This window comes from Drosophila subpulchrella, unplaced genomic scaffold, assembly GCF_014743375.2.
Source record: "Drosophila subpulchrella strain 33 F10 #4 breed RU33 unplaced genomic scaffold, RU_Dsub_v1.1 Primary Assembly Seq354, whole genome shotgun sequence".
Classification (NCBI taxonomy): Eukaryota; Metazoa; Arthropoda; class Insecta; order Diptera; family Drosophilidae; genus Drosophila; species Drosophila subpulchrella.
In genome coordinates, this window is record NW_023665577.1 from 5,605,571 (window position 1) to 5,621,598 (window position 16,028).

At 38.8% G+C, this 16,028-nt stretch overlaps 2 protein-coding genes across 3 annotated transcripts; one reads left to right on the top strand and one right to left on the bottom strand.

Moving 5' to 3' along the window:
* The first annotated feature begins 330 nt into the window (after window positions 1–330).
* LOC119559863 lies at window positions 331–3,971 on the top strand. Its single transcript, XM_037872970.1, has 9 exons — window positions 331–490; window positions 582–708; window positions 776–919; window positions 979–1,151; window positions 1,217–1,423; window positions 1,506–1,887; window positions 1,945–2,155; window positions 2,576–3,013; window positions 3,396–3,971. The coding sequence occupies exons 1-9, from the start codon at window positions 455–457 to the stop codon at window positions 3,862–3,864; spliced, it is 2,187 nt and encodes a 728-aa protein (XP_037728898.1). The 5' UTR covers window positions 331–454; the 3' UTR covers window positions 3,865–3,971.
* Window positions 3,972–4,297: 326 nt separating this feature from the next.
* LOC119559866 (RNA-binding protein squid) lies at window positions 4,298–15,202 on the bottom strand. Of its 2 annotated transcripts, XM_037872974.1 has the most exons (8): window positions 14,882–15,202; window positions 12,339–12,379; window positions 12,001–12,275; window positions 11,682–11,925; window positions 11,480–11,605; window positions 5,967–6,074; window positions 5,424–5,597; window positions 4,298–5,364 (listed from the first exon to the last, which is right to left on the bottom strand). In XM_037872974.1, the coding sequence occupies exons 1-7, from the start codon at window positions 15,046–15,048 to the stop codon at window positions 5,512–5,514; spliced, it is 1,047 nt and encodes a 348-aa protein (XP_037728902.1). In that variant the 5' UTR covers window positions 15,049–15,202; the 3' UTR covers window positions 4,298–5,364; window positions 5,424–5,511. The 2 variants fall into 2 exon arrangements, with proteins under 2 accessions (XP_037728902.1, XP_037728903.1); XM_037872975.1 differs by lacking the exon at window positions 5,967–6,074 and having other exon boundaries at window positions 14,882–15,199.
* Between the last annotated feature and the right edge of the window lie 826 nt (window positions 15,203–16,028).

A 16,028-nucleotide genomic window follows, 5' to 3' on the forward strand; every position in this document is an offset into this window, starting at 1 on the left:
CCGTTTTGTTTTCCCATGCTGTTTTCCTTTTACCCGCGCCATTTATAGAAAATTGAATAAAAGTGTTGGTGGCATTGCGACAAACTGGTCGACGAATGAGCGCGTGATTGGAGGCGATTTGTAGAAAGGTGGCAGGCATTGCTGCTGACCACCAGGACCTCCTGGTCCTGCCGGCGAAGGAAGTGATTAGTGTTGGGCTCCTCGACGGCTTCCTTGCGTGAGTCGGGATCCCGACAGGAGCGACAGCGGCGACAGGAACAAAGCAAACAAGCCGCAGTGGAGAAATCCAATTTGTAATGGGTAGCTGGTTGCCAAGTTGCCTTTGATTTCATTGTTTCACCAGGTCCGCCCACACACAGAAACACTCACTCAGTACAAACGACTTTTGTACACCCATTTTACACACATTATATTGTGCAAAAGAAAAATCGGAAAAAAGTTTTAACCCAGCAAGATGCATTCGACCAAGATTAAAGAGGGCGATGACAGGGTGAGTTCGGAATTCAATTGGTAGTCCAATGTCCTGTGTGCATATGTGCTGGCCATTAAACGTGGCCAACTAATTTGAATGCCTTGTTTAGGAGGACATGGAGCTAAACCAAATCTGGCGAGGATGTCGTAAAATTCAGGGAGCCATTTTTCGTTATAACTTTGACATCTGTGCCGAGTTAAAGCAGCACGATCCTTGCTGCAGCGGCTTTGTGTCCGGTGAGCACATCCTTCGGCTATATTCCCCCATTTTATGACATTTTTATGACCTACCCACCTTTCACAGAACCCATTTTCACGGCCGTATTGGGCAAATATCGCAAGGTGGCCGGAATGTCCGAGTCCGAACTCCGGGATGTCACCGACTATTTCCAAATTCGAGATGGACGAGTAGCATATCGTCAGTTCTGCAAGGTCGTCTGCAGTGAAAGTGAGTTTGCACTTGGCTAGAAATGTTTTCTTAACTTAAGCTTTGACTTTTAACTTTAGCCCTCCATAAGACTGCCAAAACGGATTTGGCAACAGGTCTGGAATGGAATGATCCCTGGCATGTGAATGTTATCCCCCAGCCGGAGGATCGCAGACGGCTCTGCTTGATCCTGGTCAAGATTGCCCAGCTGTCCCACATTCCTCTCATGCCATACTTTCAGGACTATGAACTGGTAAGATATATTATGTTTTAATATTTTTTCTAATTTTTTAAATGTCATTTATCGGTTTCGTTTAGATTGCCCAAAATGTAGGAGTCGTGACCGTTGCGCACTTTTCGCGAGTGCTGCACTTTATGAAGATCCCCCTTTCCGAATCGGACTTCCTACTCCTACTAAGGCGCTATATGAAGGATGGATACCTGGTCAACTACGTGGCTTTTCTTAAGCACATTGATAATATTATAGCATACCTGGGCGAGCATCATCTGCTAGATAACTCCCATGTAAGTATAAAGCAAAAAATCTATAGAATTCGCGGTTTCATAAAATTCTACTTAACATGTTTTCGACAAAATGAACATATAGGACATAATCAAAGACTTTCCGGGACGCCTAGTAGACCTAGAGCTATCACAACTGCCGGCAATTGATGGCTGCAAGGCAGTACACCCGATTTTCCCAGATGCCTGTCATACGCCCAAAAAGAACCGAAACCAGTGCGACATTCTCTTCTGCATCCAGAACTACATCTACAAGAACCAAGTGCGCACCTCCGAGTTCCTCGAGAGCTATGACTCTCTGAACGTGGGCAGCATCACCAAGAATCAGTTCGAGCGGGGCCTGTCCAATATGGGAGTGGGCAAGTATCTGACCCAGAGGGAGATGTCCATCCTGTTGGAACGCTACACAGACCCTGTGGACACTAATCGGGTGCGCTGGCGAAATTTCGCCGACGAGATTGATACAGGTAGGCAGATATGAAGGTTTCAGATTGCTTACTTGTCTAACACTCGGTTGTATTTAGTTTTTACCATCAAGAACCTGGAGAAGATGCCACAGTGTGTCGTGGAATCGCCACTTCGTCATATACAAGAGCTGCCCAGACCAGGAGCCGTGCCCTGGGAGACGGTGCCGGCGAATATCCGGGATCTGTGCGAGGATGCCATGGCCAAGATACGTATACGCATCCGCAATCGTCGCCTCTATCTACATCCTTTCTTCCGGAGTTACGACAAGTGAGTTCTCTCTGATGTATTATATACACAGAATAATAAATTATAATTGAAAACCCATTATAAAATGTTTAATTCTTAAATATACAAAACAGAATTACTAAATTAATCTTAAAATCAAATCTACAAGTGAGTTTACTCAGAGAATAATAATTTTGATGTATAATATACACAAAGAATATTAAATTAAAATTGCAAGCAACCTTTTAAAAGATTACAAGCAAGTGTTACAAAAAATATTTAAAATTGGAATCAGAATCACAATAAAATAATCTAAAATAATCTAAAATAAATATTTGTTCAATTTGGAGTTATTAGAAATTTCCAAATCTACTTTAATGTAATATTATTTTTAATACTTCTAATTAGACTTAGATCTAGCTATAAAGCCATTTTATTTTTGTAATAACAAATCCTCTCCAGACTCAACAGTGGCCATGTGCGCTGCAACATAGCCAAGCAGATCTTCCGCACCAACGGCATCCTTTTATCCGATCCGGAACAGGACTCTGTGCTGAGTCGCTATGGCAACGAGCTGGGCTTCTGCTATACCAAGTTTTTGGACGACGTCGATCCCGCAGAGTACGCCATGCCGGCGATGGTCACCAAGCAGCAACTGGTGGAGTGCCCGCCGTTCGCGAGGGACAATCTGGAGCCGGAGGACGTCAGCGAGGAGGTCATTGTGCGCATCCTGACTAACTGCAAGCGACAGGCTGTTATCAAGAGCGTAGCCGTCATAGAGTTCATGAAGGACTACGACCGCCACCGCGAGGGCGAGATCCTCGAATCGGACTTTAAGCGCGCCCTGGACAATTCGAGTGTAATTATCAAGGAAGAAGAGGCCACCATCTTGTGCAACATGTGAGTAGTCTTACAAATCTTTAATTTGCCTATTTTAAATACATTTCAAATAACAAATAGAAAACAAATACAACTTTAAAATATTTTTTAAAGTATTTTAGAACATCTTCTTGGTTTTTGTTATTTTAAGGGCCGGTTTCTCGAGTCGCTGTCCAAATCCCTGATAGCTATCTGTCCGAAAAAATTAAGGACCAGATTAAGGAGTCGTAAAAGCAAATCGGTTTTTTCGACGCCTTAAATTTATCTGATCGAGAAACAATTACAGAGTGCTGTTTATCACAAATTTAAGATGTTAAGCGAAAACACAGGGCTTGCTTTGATTATTGCAATTAAAACAATATATTTTTGGCTATTTACTTTACCCATTCCTATCCTTTTCCAGCTTCCGTTCACCCCAACGCGTATCCTGCGTCCGCTACCGCGACTTCTGCAAGGCCCTCGACGAGATCTTCATCCAACTGGACACGAGCATGGGTGACCAGGTGGTGACCGCAGTGCCGCTGCTCCACCTGCCCAACCTGGACTGCGTCGACTGCTTCCTGAGCTTCGACGAGCGAACCATCTGCTCGCAGGCCCTGATGAATCTGGCCCGCAAACCGGACGAGATCTCCAACCTGAGCCAGGTGTTCAAGGACTTTGATCGCGAACAGTGCGGCTCCATCACGCAGAACCAGTTCCTGCGTGGCATCACAGTGCGCGACATGCACGTAATGCTGAGCAGCCGCGAGTTCCAGGCCATCTGCAAGTGCTTCGGCGTCAAGAAGGGCATGTGCATGGAGTTCAACTACCGCGAGTTCCTCAAAATCCTCGACGTGCTCTTCTCCACCGGCCAGATGAAGCGCAACTATTAAGCATGTGATAAGTAACCCCCTCTCAAAATTCTAAGTGTTCCCCGTCAGTTCGGTCCCCCAAAATTGTTTGTGATATTTGGCAATAAACAACAACTTGTGGACTTTTACTTTAGGTTTTCTTTAATGTAATTCGCTTTAAAACTGCCTGATCTCTTATCGTTCAGTTAAGATAGGTTGTAATTTCGCTTGAGAATGTTTAATTTTTTAAGGGGGAGAAACTACGCTTACACATGCGCATCGTTTTCAATGTGTTGATTTTGTTGAAATGCTACCTAAACTCTGCCCATCCAGCCATCAATAATCTGCTTTTTTCGGACGATTTCATAAAGATTTTCATATAGCTATAGTAATGTATACATAGATAGATTTGATTTAACAATTATCAATTCTTATTTTTGCAGTGGTCTATACAATTGTGGCGGTAAGTAGATAATTTTCTCGCTGTGTGGCTTTAGATTTTTATTAAAATATAAATCTCTTCCCTTTCAGAAGGTGTACATAAATATAGATATATGTATTATGTATGTATAAATGTAGTCTATGAGCGTAATACATATTCCGAAAACAAAAACTAATTCCGTTTCCGCTTTCTGCTCTGTATTATGGTGGATTTGTTTGTTGTAGGTTGTTTCTGCTTTGTTGTCTTGTCGTATAGTTTTTTTTTTAAATCGAACGGGAAGAAGGCAACCCGATGTGCCAACCAGTCAACGCTTGCTTTCTTGGTTTGTTTGTTTGATTTATAATTATTATTACATATTACAGTTAATTCATAATTAAAGTTAAACAAATACTTATCGTCTATTGTATTGTGTAATGTATGAAACATTTTAGCTGTATGTACTTTGTTTTGTTTCGTAAGTATGCTTGTTTTGCTTTCTTTTCTTTCCTTTCCTTTCCTTTCTAATGTCTCCGATTCCCTGTGCTACTGACGCGTTAAACAATTACCTCGCATTATGTATGGTACTACATTGGAAAAACAAATTAGTTTCGACACACAGACAACGTGAGCGTTGTTGCACGGCATTTAGTTTGGCAAATGTTGTGTGCCACGTTCTCTGCAAGGTTGTCTTGTGGTTTTTCAGGGGTTGAAGGGTTGTTTGGTGGGCGGTTGGTTGGTTGGTTTGTCGGCTTAATGAGCGTGTGGCTATGAAAAATTAGCCACTTGCTGAAAAATTACATGTGTCTCTATGCCTAACTATATGTGTATGCATTTGTGTTTCGTGTGGTTTGGTTTGTATGGTATAAATGATGTTTTTTCTTTCCTCCTGATGTTCTGCTGCGGGGTAGTTGCTGCTGCTTCTGATGTTTTTTGTTGGAATGGTGCTACACAACAAGTGTGTAAAGGTTTGTAAAGGTAGCTGATGTTGATATTATTGCTCCCAGCCAGCCAGTCTATTCATTTTCCTTTTCTTTCTTCTTCTATATGTATATACAATTGCGTATATATGCGGTTACTCAGTTGGTGTTTTTTTTTTGCGTGTGTTGTTTTTTGTAGTAATGCTGCAATGGGGAAACTATGCTTATTAACTGGCATTGGAGGATAAAGGTTTTGAACTTACCATAACAAACTAAACTAGGTAAAATTCAAATAGTTTGCAGTTATCTGGAGAATGCGAGATACCCAATGCCCACGCCCCCTGCCCCTTTTTAGTAGGGCTGATGCCGCTGCTGGCGTCCACCGCCTCCGCGCTGTTTGCCACCGTTAAAACCGCCGCCGCCACCGCCGCCGCCGCCTGTTTCAGAAACGTTGGAAAGATTTGCAAGGCATTAGTGAATTAAATTCGAATGAAATCAGGCAAAAAGAAAGACATGCTCAACATCTGCGGGAAGGGAGGGAAGGGCATCTAAAGATTTCTTTAACTACGCCAAACGTCTTCATTTTTCTTGGGAAAATTTTGACCAATACTAAGGGGGGCATAGCAAAATTAAATGAACACAAGTCATGAAAAGCCAATGGAGAGGATAACCAAAAACGATGAAACTGTGCTTTACGGAAAATACAAATTATTTCGAATAGTCTATGCATAGTATAGGAGGGATGAGGGCCCAACAATTCGTTGGTTAGAGATAGTTTTTGCTAGGCGCTTTTACTGTGTTAATACCTTTGGGGCCGCCGCCGCCGCGGGGTCCACCGCGACCACCGCCCATATTGCCACCACCGCCGCCGCCGTAGCCGTTACCCTCAAAGCCGCCGCCGTAGCCGTAGCCGTCTTTTGGTTGCAATGGCATTTCGTGGATCAATCACACAATCACAAAAGTGTCGTTGATTTCGTGGATTGGGTCGTATAGAAAATTGATGAGAACACAAACAAAGCTTATCTTATAAAATGGTGTAAAACGACACGAACAAAAATAAGGTGGGGAGTGCTACAGGGTGTTGCCAACTGCCATTAGTACAAGTTCCGTTTTCAATATTAAGATTTTATAAAAACTTTAATATTAATTTTAAAATATTATATTTCAAATATATATTTCAATACTATGCATAGATAAAATGTCTTGTAAAAAAAATTAAATTTTAAAATTTTTAAATATTAGTTTAAGTATTAAATTTTTTTTTAATTTCATATTAGTTTTCTAGAATTTGAATTATCACGCCTAAAAAATCATAGATCTTTAATTTTTTATCAAATATTTATCAATTACGATGGATATTATTACTATTCGTTATAAGAGTTAGGAACCATTAATGACACTGATATTTTAGGTACTTGATAAGGATATTTTCTTTATGGACTAGTTGTTGGCAACACTTTTGGAGGATTGGAACCTACTATTACTTATTTGGATCGAGGGGTTTGCATTCTGTTACGCTTGGTTTGGTCAAAATTTATACTGCTTAACTGGGACGACGCCGCGCCGAGGGGAGACAATTCAAATGGCACATACCGCGAGAGCTGGAAAGGAATCACCTACTCCGGATCCGGAGGAGATTGTGGTTGGTGTGGGAAGAGATCAGGGGTAGGTTGTGGGCGGAAACTGAAATACACACAAAATTGTTGTCTGGTTTTTGTTTTTTTTCGTTTTTCTTTTATTTGCTCATTTCTCGTTTGTGGATTTTGATTATAAGATTGATGATGGTTAAAATGTTTCTCCGTTATTTGCTGTAGCTCAAAAGTACAATAGGTTTTTGTTGCTCTAACATTTGGTTGTTGGTTGTTGTTGTAGTTGTTGGATGCTGGTACACAATAAAAATTTAAAAAACAATTTTCGCTCGCTCTCCTCTTGCAAAAAATGGCGAGGATAATGGCGCAAGGCGGCGCTCACACATACATGCGGTTCGATTGGTTGTTGTTGTTGTTGGTTGCTCGGTTATATATAATTAATATAACTCTGGATGTTGTCTCAGATTTTGGTTAGTTGTCGACTTGACGCGACTCGACTCGACTCGACTTATTAACATGTTTCACAATGTATTGCAATGGATTTCTCAATTCATTTCATTTGATTTCTCATTTTTACAGCACTCGTTATGCATTTATGTTTTTTAATTTTTACCTCATTTTCCACACAACAATTTCAGCATTTCAATTTCAAATTAGTGAATTTTTTTTAAATGTTTTAAAATTTTCGGAATAAAATTTTGTAAGGATTGCCAAAAAATTTGTGAATTCATTTGCTGCTCTTGTGTGTGTGTATTTTGAATGTCTCACCTCAGCAAAAAGTAATAAAATTGTTTCTTTTTTCGTATCATTTTGGTTTTAAAAAATTCCTTTCGAAGGATCTTCGGGAATTACTAGGGTCTCGGGGTGGGGGGAAGGGGGAGGATGAGGATGCGGAGTTTGTCGCGAATATTATATTCTTGTGTGTCATAGAAAACGTTTTGCGAAAAACAAAAACAAATGCAAATAGTCAACAAATTTTACTTTATACTCGAGTTAATATAATCATTGTAATAATTACTCTTCGTGTTCATTGTTGTTGTTGTTGTAGCTGTTGTTAAAAACAAGAAAACTGGTTTTGTAGCTTAAGAATTGTCTCAGAAATGGTTTTGACAATATATATATTAATTGATTTCATTGTAGAATTACTTTAGTGGATTCATAATCATTATCATTATCATTATCTTTTTTTTTGTAGAGTTTTTCAATGCATTTTACTAAAAACAAATATTAATTACGCTAAGTTACTTGTAAATATATACGTTTTAAATGTAATAGAAAAAGGAAGATTTAAGTAAAAAATGAAAAACGTTACAGTTAAGTGAAAAGTTAACACTGTTGGTGCGGTTTTGCTTGGCGGATCGCTTGATTGCTCGATTTCTGGTCGCTTGGTTGCTTGATTGCTTGATTGCTTGCTTGGTTTAGATGTCGGTGGATAGTAGATGGATATAGAGTGGCTCTACTGGTGTTGTTCTCACCAAAGACCCTCGGGAACCGGTGGTATCGGTTACCGGGCTAGCCGGGCAATCGGTTAACCGCTTGCGAGAAGCTTGAACAAGACAAAGGCGCAGCTTGCGATCGTTTTTGGATATTCGCTTTTGGGTGGTTGGTGGCTGTGTGTTTTGAGTTGAACTCTCATTGGGGTTTCTTTTTCTTATATGTTTTGGGTTCGTTTAGTTTGCTTTCTTTTTTTTTCGTTTTTGTGAGGCGAAACATCGGAAAATTCGGTATTACAATCATATAATCGTATATAAATATGTTCAAAAATCATAGTTACGAAAGTAATATTACATAATTAAGTGGTAAAAGTGTGGGGAGGGGGAATCGAAACACCCGTCCTGTTTACCAGCAATTTGGCTGCTCATCATATTGGATCAGATCTAACTCGGTGTTAAAGCTCCCGCTACCCGCACTTTTCTAGGTTTTGATGGTTAGTTTTAAAGTTTCAAGTTGTAGAGTAACGGAATAGGAAATTATAAAGAAACTAAAAATATATTGTTGTTAAGGTTTTTATATAAAGTGGGCACAAAATTATTGCTATATAATTGTATTGTAAGTATATGTAAAGGTATACAAAAATTTTGTTTATATCAAAAAAATTTGTTTACACATTTAAACAGCATAATAATCAGTATAATAATTAATAAAAATTATAGCATAAAATGTATAAAAACGTTTCTTGCTTGGATAATTTAAAGGTATATGTCAATTTTTTTTCTTATTTTGCTTAATTTTTTTTTAATTTGTTTTGTATACAGACAACTTGCTAAAAACATTGAGAAACATGCAATTTCTTTGTAAAATAATTTACTCAAAGTTTATGAATAAAGGTGTATGTAAATGTACAAATGTATATATAATTGGTATAATTTGACTGTAAAATTGTCGACGCACATTGACAACATTTGAAATGGTTATATCAGCAAAAGTTGATTTCAGGTTCTGCTCAATTTCAAATTCAAAGATATACGAATTGTAAAAGTTATTAATATATATATATACATTTGCAAATAGCAATGCTTGTGTATGTGTGATTTGCTGGTGTTGATCGACTTAACATTTAAAAACCATAAGAAAAAATTATATATGTATATATGCTTGAATTAAAATTACTAAAATTGACGAAGTGTGTTTTTTTCATTTGTTTTGTTGGAAAAGTTTCATTTTTGTGGCTACAATTAAGATGTTGTTGATGTTGCTATTGTAGTTGTAATTACTTGTCGTTGTTCAGTTAAGTAAGTTAGTTAGTTGTTTTTTTTGGTTCTTTATCCTGGAATCAACGTATGAACATGCAGAATGCCGCAATGCGCTCGCGGTGCAACTAAAACAAGCCTCGAAAATGGGATTGTTTCGACATTACGTTACGTTTTTGTCAAGAAAGTGCAGCGGAAATGCAAATAAAGCAAATAAAAGAACATTCTAACGAATGGGGCCGGGGGTGCTGCAGAGTTCAGCCGGGATAAAAGTATTGTACCCCGGATCCGCTGCGCTGACTTTTTGGACCCCGGCCCTCAGATCTTAAGAGCCCTTGGTTGGTTGTACTCTTTTCTCGTATTGTAGTTGTTTTTTACAAGGATTTGCCTTAAAATAATACTATCAAAAATAGTACCATAGTTAAATGTTACGTTTTATGTATAAATATATAACATTTGTATATATTTGATATAAATATATATGGTAGGTATATTGACGTATGGTGCATACGAAAACATATGCATTGCAAAGAACGTGAATATTATCCCGTTGCCGGAATAATAATATGTATCTAAAAATATATTTATATGCTATATATAAGGTATATATATTTAAATAGACATTGAATCAAAGCTTTGATTACGCGTTTCGTTTGTTTTGTTTTTTGTTTAGTTGTTTGTTGTTTCTTGTCGTTTCTGTTCGGGTTTGTTGTTGTTGTTTAGTGTTTTGTTTAACAAAACAAAAGGAGAAACTATTTAAATAACTATTTTATGGGAGTGCTGAGGGGTGCTGAGGGGGTTGTGTGTGTGTATGTGTGTGTGTGTTTCAACAGATTTTGGTTTCAGTTGGTTCAAACAATAACAGTTTAGTTAACAATTAAAAAAGGCACAAGTTGCAATTGCGCAAAAGGCCAAAAACGCTGGCATTTCACACAGTTTCACATAATTGGCACATGCTCCTCGTGTATTTTGTGTTTCTTTGTTTGTTGTTATATCTGGGGTTGCTGTTTGCTGTTGTTCTTGTTGTTGTTTGCTTGCTGCCCTTGCGTTTGAGGTATTTGTCATCTTTGGAAAGTCTGTTGAAGGCAACCTCTAGTTGTTGATGTTGTTGTTGGTAGGTCCGGTCTGGTGGTCGCATATAAGTAAGGCAGGATTCCACCTCTATATATGCCTCAACTTGAACGTCACGTCTACTTTTCTCTTCGCTCCTTCTCACTCTTTAAACAACACAATCTTTTTTACACACGCTTCGTCAGTTTTATGTTTAAATGCTACTCAACTAATAATTGGTAATTAAATGTTTTGTTTAAATGAATTCTCGTTTAAAAAGTACGCTTTAAAATTTAAAACATCAAATATATGCCTTTAAAATTATACGTAGTTATATATAAGATAGATATAAATGTGTATATAAAAATTGCGAATTTGCTTGTTATATTAAATGAAGAAAAATGTCTGTCAACATACACATTTTGTTTTTTTTTTCAATATAAAATGTTTAAAATTTATGTTAAATTTCTTGTTTTTTTTGTCTACAATATTTTAAAGTTTTCTTGTTTTTAGCGACGTTGCTTTCGTAGTTGTTGTTCTTGTTGTTGTTGTTGATGTTGTTCTTTGACATCTGTATGTCATATACCAACATGGGCTTATATGACAATATGCATATAGATAATACATGCGGTATATAAGCATATATATGGTCAATATATATATTTACAATATATATTGAAATGCAGCAAAACTTTTTGTTTTTGTTTTTCTCTCAGTTTTGTTTGAATGGGAAACACAACAACGTGGAAATTTGGTTCAGATCAGGTCTATGGCAAAAATTAAAAAGTTTATATGGTGTTTTGCGGTTGTTGTTGCTTTGTTTGCTTGATTTTTTGTTTCTGATTTTTTTGCTGGCCTGCTGATTGCGGCTAGGCTCTACTTAGAACTGCTGATAGTTGTTGCTATTGTTCTTGTTTTGATGGTAATTACTCGACGTGTTGTTATTGTAATAATTGTTCTGAGCACTACTTTGTTGTTTGTTGTATTTACCATAACCGTAGTCATATCCATTATAGTAGCCGCCGGTATAGTAGTCGCCATAGCCAGTGGCACCATATCCGCCGTAGCCGCCATATCCCGAGTAGGAACCCTGTCCGTCCCACTGGTTGTTGTAGCCTGCAAGAAGATGGCGAGTGGTGTTATAGGTGTTTCATTAGGGGATCCCCCTAGCTTATCTGCTAGCTGTACTAACCACCACGTCCTCCGTAGCCACCACGTCCGCCACGCATACCGCCGCGTGGTCCTCCTCGCATACCGCCCATCATCTGGTTCTCCGGCTTGGGAGTTGCCCGCTTAACATCGACCTCCTTGCCGGCGATCTTCTGCTTGGGCGTCTTCAGCAGGTCCGTCACCACCTGCTCCGAATCGAAGGTGATGAAGCAGAAGCCCTTGCGCTGCGACTTTTGCTTGTCGAATGGCATCTCAACCTCAACGATCTTTGAGAAAGAAATATGCAGGTTAGCACTTGATCATAAGTAAAAGCATTAATAAAACAGATCTTGGTTACTTACGTTGCCAAACTGTCCAAAGTAGGTCTTAATCTCCTCATCGCTGATCTCTGTGGTCAGACCGCCGACAAAGATCTTGCCATGCCGGGCCTTGGCCTTCTTGGGGTCGACCTTCTTGCTGTTGATTATGTGCTCATCGGCGGCGCTGACCTTGTCAATGGCCTCGGTGTTTGTGAACACGATGAAGGCGAATCCTCGGGACCGTCCGGTCTGGGGATCTGTCTTGACATTGATGCTCTCGATCTCACCATATTTGCCAAAGTGATCGCGCAGTTCCTCTGGAAAAATAACAAACCAAGTGTAAGTAAGTATTCTAATAATTTTCATATTTCTTTACTTACTCTCGGTAGTTTCCCAGCTCAGACCGCCCACAAACAGTTTTCTGCGAAAGGTCAAAATTCAATTGGTTAGTTTTATGGGATTACAAATAATTTTAATATCTACGGAGGGGACATTTTTGGGAAATGGGTGGGATATAAGGTAGGTCTGGGATATCAGGCACGAAAATAGGTTGTGTTTAATGCGCGAGGCAAATACTTTCTTAATTTACTTTAAATTTCTCTTCTCTTACTGTTTTAGGTATTGGCTGCAAAAGAATTGATGACAGAGCAAGAATACAAAACGAATAAAAAAAACTCACCAAATTTGAAGTGAAAATTTGCTTTAGTTACTGTATTGCAATCAAACAATTGATCGGATAGTGTCAAAAAACTTGCAAACTCGGAAATGAGCGAAAGAGTTCGAGGAGCGAGCGAGCGATCGATCGAGACACAAAACGAGCGAAAGATAATAGATATATAATATATATAAGATATGCAAGAGTGAATTATTTAGTTTTTGTTTTTGGGTATACTTATAGTTTTTGTTTGTACAATTAACAAATAACAATTAGGCTTTATTCAATAGGATGAGAAAAATGCAAAGGTTTTTATGCTGGATTGTGGTTGGTTTTACTTGCTTTATTTATTTGGCTGTTTATTTTATTTTCTTTATTTTTTGTATAAAAAAGAATGTTGAAAAAAATATGCATAGACACTTATAGTTTACTGTGATGTACGTTACTCTCATAGATTTCTGGATTTTTGGAAATATATCTCAGCGTTCTCGGCAGATTCCCGGCAAATTTGGAACAGTCTCGTCACACGGCGGCGGAATTTCGATTGCAATTTAGTGATTGTGCGTCATTTTTGCGGCAATTCGTTACGTTACATTCGTTTTCTTTGTGTTTCTTTCATCGGGCGATATATAATATATATTTTAGGAGCTTCATAAAAACAAACGAAAAAACTGCGAGTCTCTTTTTTCACTCGGTCTCTCTCTGTCTCCGATTACTTGGTACTTTTTTTGTTATTTTTTTTTTGTCTGGGTAATTTACAAGTTATACGTTAAGATACAATACAATATATACTCGTATACAGTTTACATATGGATCCAATTTAAATCGAGATAATTTGTTGATAATTTTGTGTGTCGATAGTTCTATATATTGGCTGACTGATTGATTGTTTTAGTTTTGGATAGATAAATACCATCAGCATCAGTATCGGCGGAGCGGAGACTTTTGGAGACTGGAAAGTAGAGAGGGTTGGATATCCACCAAGTCCGCCGAATCCGAATCCGTAACCGTTTGCCGGGGGCAGGAATACGAATCCAAATCCAATTCCGAATCCGAATCCATATCCGACTTGAGCATAGCTTATAACCCTGACCCTGGGCATTTCACTTCTCTCAAAACCTGCCGGAGAGGAACAAGGTTAGTTCGCTCACAAGACAACAGGATAAGCTATGATTTTGGATTTAATTTCTCCATTCCGTCCTTCAATTATCGGGGCACTCTCCTCATCTTCAGCGCTGGTTTCGTATTTTCGTTTTAATGTACAGCATCGTGTGACTTAAGATTAAACTTAGATATTAAATGATCAGTAGGATGGATGGGCAAATGAAGTGTATGCTAGACCTAAAAACAAAACCATGGGGGCAAAAACAAAGGGCCGTTCTACGTTATCGTCTCCAGATTTGTAGCCTATCACAATTTTATTGCTTATCAAAGTACATTTTTGATTAAATTACTTTTCCATTTGGCGCCTTGGCAACTCTGAAACAACGCCGGCTGTCGCTCTCCGAGAGAAGGGGGGAAAAGAGATGGCGAGAGCGAACGAAGCCGGCAAGCAAAAGAGAATAAGTGAAAACTGCAAAACACGCACACACATACGAAACATCGGGCGTTAGTATGTATGCATGTGTGCGGCCGCCATTTTGGGTACAGAACTGGAAGAGCACAAAATAACAACGAATAGCCGAACCAAAGAGTAATGCGAATAAAAAAGAATACACTGGCAAATACAAACATAACTTTTTTCCAACTTTTTTTTCTCGTTTTTATTTTGCAAGTGAAAGGCAGCCGTATGTTTCTGGGCGCGTGTGTGTGTGTGGGGCAACGTGGGTATCCAACATAACCTCACAAAGGGGGGAAAATGTGCTCCAAGCTGAAGAAAACTGGGCTTTTCGTTGCAGGCCGTGTGCATGTGTGTGTAGAGGAAGACGGTGAAAATTTTCCATTTCTCCCAAGGCTATGATGATGCATTTTTCCGAAGATTCTATTAATATGACTGAAGTACAGTCGCACCGACACCACACACACACACACATACAACGCACACACAGACACACCGAGCCCAAGCGAGAGAGAACACAAAAGGGGTCAGACTTCCCCCGCAAAACCCCTTATAAACCATACAACTCGACCAACGACGTTAGCTTCGCATTTACGTAACATTATACATTATATGCAAGGAGAAAATCTAAGCGGGGCACATGATCATCAGCTGCCCGTTGCAAGAGAACAAAGAGAAAAGAAGATATATCCGCCGGATAATCGACATACCTGTCGTCGTCCCGCTGGCCAGACGCTCCCGACTGGTTGTCCGAGCTGCCGTTGGTCGAGCCGGCGGCGGCCCCATCCCCGTTTTCGGATCCAGGACCGTCGGCGGTCACGTCCTTGGTGAAGTCCTCGCCGTTCATCTCGCTGTCCACTTGCTGCTTGTCGGCCATATTGTGTGTGTTGCGTTCGATTTACTAATTTCGGGGGCTAAACAGCACGATTTTCGGTTGATTTACGCAGAGCCGGAGATTTTTACACACTCGCCAACCAAAAAGTCGCGCGTACGAATGAAAATGACGAACCGGAAAATGACAAATGCAAGCGACAGCGTGTGTATATGGGTGCGGCGTTGCCAGCTCGTCGCGCTGCCAGTTGGGGCGATTTGGTATTATTTGGACTGGTTCTGTGTCTATCGGCCTGCTCTGCTGGGGTTTGTTATCTTTACATTTACAAGGTTTTACATTGGTAGTTTTGGTATTTTTCAACCCCTAAATGGGCATTACAGGGGACTTATGGGGCGCGTGACTGTCCGTTTGCACTACGGCAACCCTGTTTCGAGGAGTGTGCACACACCCAAAACGGGAAATATATTATAAAATACCAAAATTAAAAATCACACTACTAAAAATACTAAGCCAAATAACAACTTTAAATTGACAATGAAAAATTGCATAAGTTGGCTCTTTGAAAAATCAAAATATATAAACCTAAAACTTAAGTCAATACTTCTAATTTGCTTAAGCACAATTTTAACTGATAAATAATTCTGGCCAATCAATTAAGTTGTTAATTTGTTTAAAATAAATTTTATTTAAAATATATTGCAATGGAAACAATTCCTATTTGTCATCTTCTTTTGTTTTTAAATTTAATATGACAATTCATTTCTTAATTTAAAGAGGGCAGATAACTTTTATTTTGTAATCGTTATATATAAGCAAAGTATCTGTTTTTTTAAGTTTAATTTATTTAAAAATACATATTTCGAATAAGAACCACACAAAAAAAAATTATAGTCAAAGAACAACTAAAGATATAAAAATCATAGAACTCAATTGAAAATAAATAAATAAACCAAGCCAAAATTAGAAAATATGTTTAAACAAAATATTTGACAGAAAATACCAACTTCCCCACCCCTCGAAACAGT

Coding starts and splice junctions, on each gene's coding strand:
- LOC119559866 (XM_037872974.1), bottom strand. CDS start 15,048: ATGGCCGACAAGCAGCAAGTGGACAGCGAGATGAACGGCGAGGACTTC. Junction 12,276..12,338: donor GAGCTGGGAAACTACCGAGA/GTAAGTAAAGAA, acceptor TTATTTTTCCAG/AGGAACTGCGCGATCACTTT. Junction 11,926..12,000: donor ACTTTGGACAGTTTGGCAAC/GTAAGTAACCAA, acceptor TCTTTCTCAAAG/ATCGTTGAGGTTGAGATGCC.
- LOC119559863 (XM_037872970.1), top strand. CDS start 455: ATGCATTCGACCAAGATTAAAGAGGGCGATGACAGG. Junction 709..775: donor CTGCAGCGGCTTTGTGTCCG/GTGAGCACATCC, acceptor CACCTTTCACAG/AACCCATTTTCACGGCCGTA. Junction 3,014..3,395: donor GCCACCATCTTGTGCAACAT/GTGAGTAGTCTT, acceptor ATCCTTTTCCAG/CTTCCGTTCACCCCAACGCG.